Source organism: Lathyrus oleraceus, chromosome 6, assembly GCF_024323335.1.
Source record: "Lathyrus oleraceus cultivar Zhongwan6 chromosome 6, CAAS_Psat_ZW6_1.0, whole genome shotgun sequence".
NCBI lineage: Eukaryota > Viridiplantae > Streptophyta > Magnoliopsida > Fabales > Fabaceae > Lathyrus > Lathyrus oleraceus.
In genome coordinates this window covers 507069827-507073695 of record NC_066584.1, presented here as the reverse complement: position 1 = coordinate 507073695, position 3869 = coordinate 507069827, and the positions used below count along the sequence as shown (strand labels likewise).

The window sequence follows — 3869 nt, the reverse complement described above, 5'->3', positions numbered from 1 at the left end:
CAACTTCTTCTTAGAGAAAATTTCTTCATAGGTGACTATGAGCCACAAACTTTAATTATACATGACCTCCCTTTTATTTGAACTTTGTTTGAACCATATTTTGTCCTACTAGTTTCAATGATTTCAAAACCAACATTAAGTGTAATGGTTCTCTCTTCCACACTACCATCAAACCTAACCTTTTTTTGCATCATCATCATTTCATTTTGGTTCCTCTTTTCAATCACTTAATTCACTGCTTTCATTCAAATTAATGCATTAAGACTCAATTACTTTTACGTTGATGTCTCAACATATAAATGCTCGTCAGTCTTATTGCCCAAAGCATGTATCACAACATGTGAAGCTCGATCGTCCATGTTAACTTCAATAAATGATTCATCCAATACCAAATTAAGAACCTCTATGACACTCCATTTTTTCAGAATTTTGTTTATAGACAATTGTTTGAACCACACCTCTATAAAATATGGTCTTGTCTCTAGCAACCTCTCCTCCGTGGTGAAAGACAATATTGAATTAATTATTACCCGAAAGATAAAAAATGAATATAAGAGAAATAAAAGTTACTATCGATCAAATTTCTTGGTAGATTCGAGCTATCTGCGACCAATGATTCAGACTTCGTTCAACGATATAACAACCCACATTCTTCTTTATCTCCGATGCTTAAGTCGTCAATGGTGAATGCACACGTTTTTATGTTAGGGCATATTAGAAAGATTTGAATAGAATTGCGAAATCACATAACATATTATATTTATTTAAGAATTAAAAACAAAAACATACTATTAGTACTACTTAAGCCTTTTTATTTTTCCAAGTAAATCTGGTCGTAGAATATTTATTGCGGTTAAACAACTTTACAAAATTGGAGTATTTTCTTTTGTGGCCACAAATTAATACTATCTGGGAAATTTATAGGTCCTCGTATTAGAAAATCATTATTCTCTTCATTATCTATCATTTCCTACTTGGATTGGTTCGGCTTCATTGAAACCCAACCAAACTATTACAATGGACACTATCACCTCCACTTCAGCATCACTTTCACTCTCTCTCCCTGCGGTTCCGGTTCGTACAGTTTCTTCTTCCATCTCCGTAACCTCATCTCTTCTCTTCCCACGCTCTCACTTATTCTCCTCCAGGCATAGACTCTACTCTGGAAAAAGAAGTTTCTCGAATTCTCCCTCTGCGGTTCCCAAGTTTACAGTGAGTTGCGGTATCACGGAAATCGATGAGAGTCAGTTTGAGGATACCGTATTGAAATCTGAGCGTCCGGTTCTTGTTGAATTCGTCGCTACTTGGTGCGGTCCTTGCCGTTTGATCACTCCCGCTATGGAAGCCCTAGCTAAGGTCTTTCTCTCTTTCTATCTCTACTAATTTTCGATGTTCTTGATTCACTGATGTTTTGTTGATTATGATAATTAATGTATGTGGAAAATTCTGGTATACTTTGAAATGAATCTATAATTTTTAGTATAGAGAAAATCACTGTTACTATTCATTCGGATGTGTTCGGTTCAGAACTAGATATGATCGGTGTGGTAATGCCTTGCTGCGGTGGAGTTGTGCTTCTGATGCGGCGGATAAAGAGTAATGTGAGAGGGATAATGAGTTTTAAATCTTGAAATTACGAGCATTCTTCTTTATACAGTGAGAGTGGTTAAAACCGAGAGGTGAGGCGGGTTGTGTGTGTAACTCTTGAATCTAATCAGACGGTGATAAACTCTGGAGGGAGGAATTGTCTGATCTCGGATGAACGAGGGATCACCTGCTCCAAGCTTTTTACTGCTTGATGGTCCTTTTGGGCCTTGGGATATGCTTAGAACAGGATGATGAAAAAAAAGCATCCCTACACTCAAACCAAACAAATGCTAATTGCTAGGATGCTTTTTTTGGGTATCTAGACGAAGTGGTATCAACCACTAGAAATTCACACACACAATCGTGAGTACCGGTTCGAACCCTGGTAATAGTGTCCAACCTATGAATATCGTCAGGTTCGAACCCTGGTAATAGCATCCAATCTAGCAATATCGTCTTTTTGCCCATTGAGTTAGGATTTGCGGACCATTACTAGGAAGCTTTGTTAGTTGTTTATCTTTTTTAGGTTAATGCATTTTTGAGTCATTAGAACATAGGACTTTCAAGACGAAACAACAAAATTTAATAGATAAGAGTAATCATTCCTGGATAGCAGCGTGGAGCAATCGATCTTAAAATTGGGATAGAGGGATAGCGTATAGCGCGATGACCGCCCTTTTTGATCATTTTTTGGACAAATTAATTATAATACTTATAAACATATATTTGTTGTAAATTAAACAAATAACTATTCATAAAATATTCAAAACATTGTAAAACTCAAAATTACCTTTAAAACATGGGTAATTTCGGTTTTTTAGAGGGGAAAAAGGATAGCGGACTAAAAACCACTCCAGGCCAGGAACCACTTTACTCCGCTATCCTGCTATTTACCCTATAGCAACCGCTATAGTGTTCTGCACCGCCAAGGCTCTTCCCATAGCTGTCGACATTCGCTCTGCTATAGCCGGATAGCGCCGCTATTGACTACTTTGTAGTGTATATATACTTGAAGCTGACGACATTATTTGCAATTTAATGTTGACAAAAGTTTAGAATGCATTATAACTTGTCAGTGTTCTTTGAGATCATAATATTTCTCAACTGAATACTCTTATTCATCATATTGCAGGAATATGAAGACAGATTAACAGTTGTTAAGATTGATCATGATGCTAACCCTCAGCTAATTAAAGAGTATAAAGTTTATGGATTACCAACTCTGATACTCTTCAGGAACGGGCAGGAAGTCCCGCAAAGCAGGAAGGAAGGTGCGATTACAAAGGCAAAACTTAAAGATCATGTCGATGTTTTATTAGAATCAATATCAGTTACATAGTCATTCTATATGTGATTCCAAATTGTGACATTTTTTTGGAAAATTAGTAACATGGAAGCAGACCTGTTTCTATTCCATATATGGTATGATGGTTTAATAGGCTTTTACATTTCCAATCTGTTGTACAATCTGTATCATTTCTGAAGCTGCAAATACAGCATATATTAATGGTAAAGAAAGGTTCTGCTGAAGCTCCTCTTTGATATACTGATAAATATCAATCAAAATCATTCATAAAAAATATCAATCAAATTTTTGTATTCACTGTGCATAGAATCTGTATAATGTATTCAATGTTGCACTTGAAAATCTTATGCAGGAAAAGAGTGCTTTTGGTGTTTATGCGTGTTTATTGCTTAACTTAATTAAGCTTGTAAAGCATCATAATTTGTTGTTTGAAATTTGATGCCAAAAAACATAACAAGTCAACCTCTTTTAAGTGATTCTATAATCAAGTTTTGTTTTTCATCCATGTGCATTGTTGATGGGAACATTTGTTCGACTTTGAGCAACGACTTTTCGATCATTATTGGTTACTGTGTCAACATTAGGAACAACCTTTGTCCAGAATTAATGTGACTTCCAAACTTTACTCATTTCTTTGTCTCTAGAAAGATCATGGCCATGAAAACGGTCATGATGAGCGCAAAACCATCAAAGAAGAAGAAAAGACCAAACAGTGACAAAGTTTGGTTCTTTGATATGTTTGTTCCTTTAATATAAATCCAAGTTATCTTGTTCCTTGGAAAACTATCTGGGTAACTACTGGCTATTACTTTGTGTGGGGAATAGAGCAACTCAGTATGGTTTCTTTCATTTGTTTGGTGTATCCTTCTCGTACAATAATGAATTATGTTTCTCACTATATTTTAGACATCATCATTGGAACAATCTCCAACCATACTTTACTAGTATAAATCAATTCGCTTTGTCATGGATACTA

General features: G+C 35.6%; 1 protein-coding gene across 1 annotated transcript; it reads left to right on the top strand.

The window, feature by feature from the left end:
* Window positions 1–902: 902 nt before the first annotated feature.
* LOC127093231 (thioredoxin X, chloroplastic) lies at window positions 903–3117 on the top strand. Its single transcript, XM_051032135.1, has 2 exons — window positions 903–1356; window positions 2720–3117. The coding sequence occupies exons 1-2, from the start codon at window positions 1018–1020 to the stop codon at window positions 2924–2926; spliced, it is 546 nt and encodes a 181-aa protein (XP_050888092.1). The 5' UTR covers window positions 903–1017; the 3' UTR covers window positions 2927–3117.
* Window positions 3118–3869: the final 752 nt, after the last annotated feature.

What these genes read in the sequence shown, in the direction of transcription:
- LOC127093231 (XM_051032135.1), top strand. Translation starts at nt 1,018, where the DNA reads ATGGACACTATCACCTCCACTTCAGCATCACTTTCACTCTCTCTCCCT. An exon ending in CTATGGAAGCCCTAGCTAAG is followed by an intron (nt 1,357 to 2,719) that starts GTCTTTCTCTCT and finishes ATCATATTGCAG; the next exon opens with GAATATGAAGACAGATTAAC.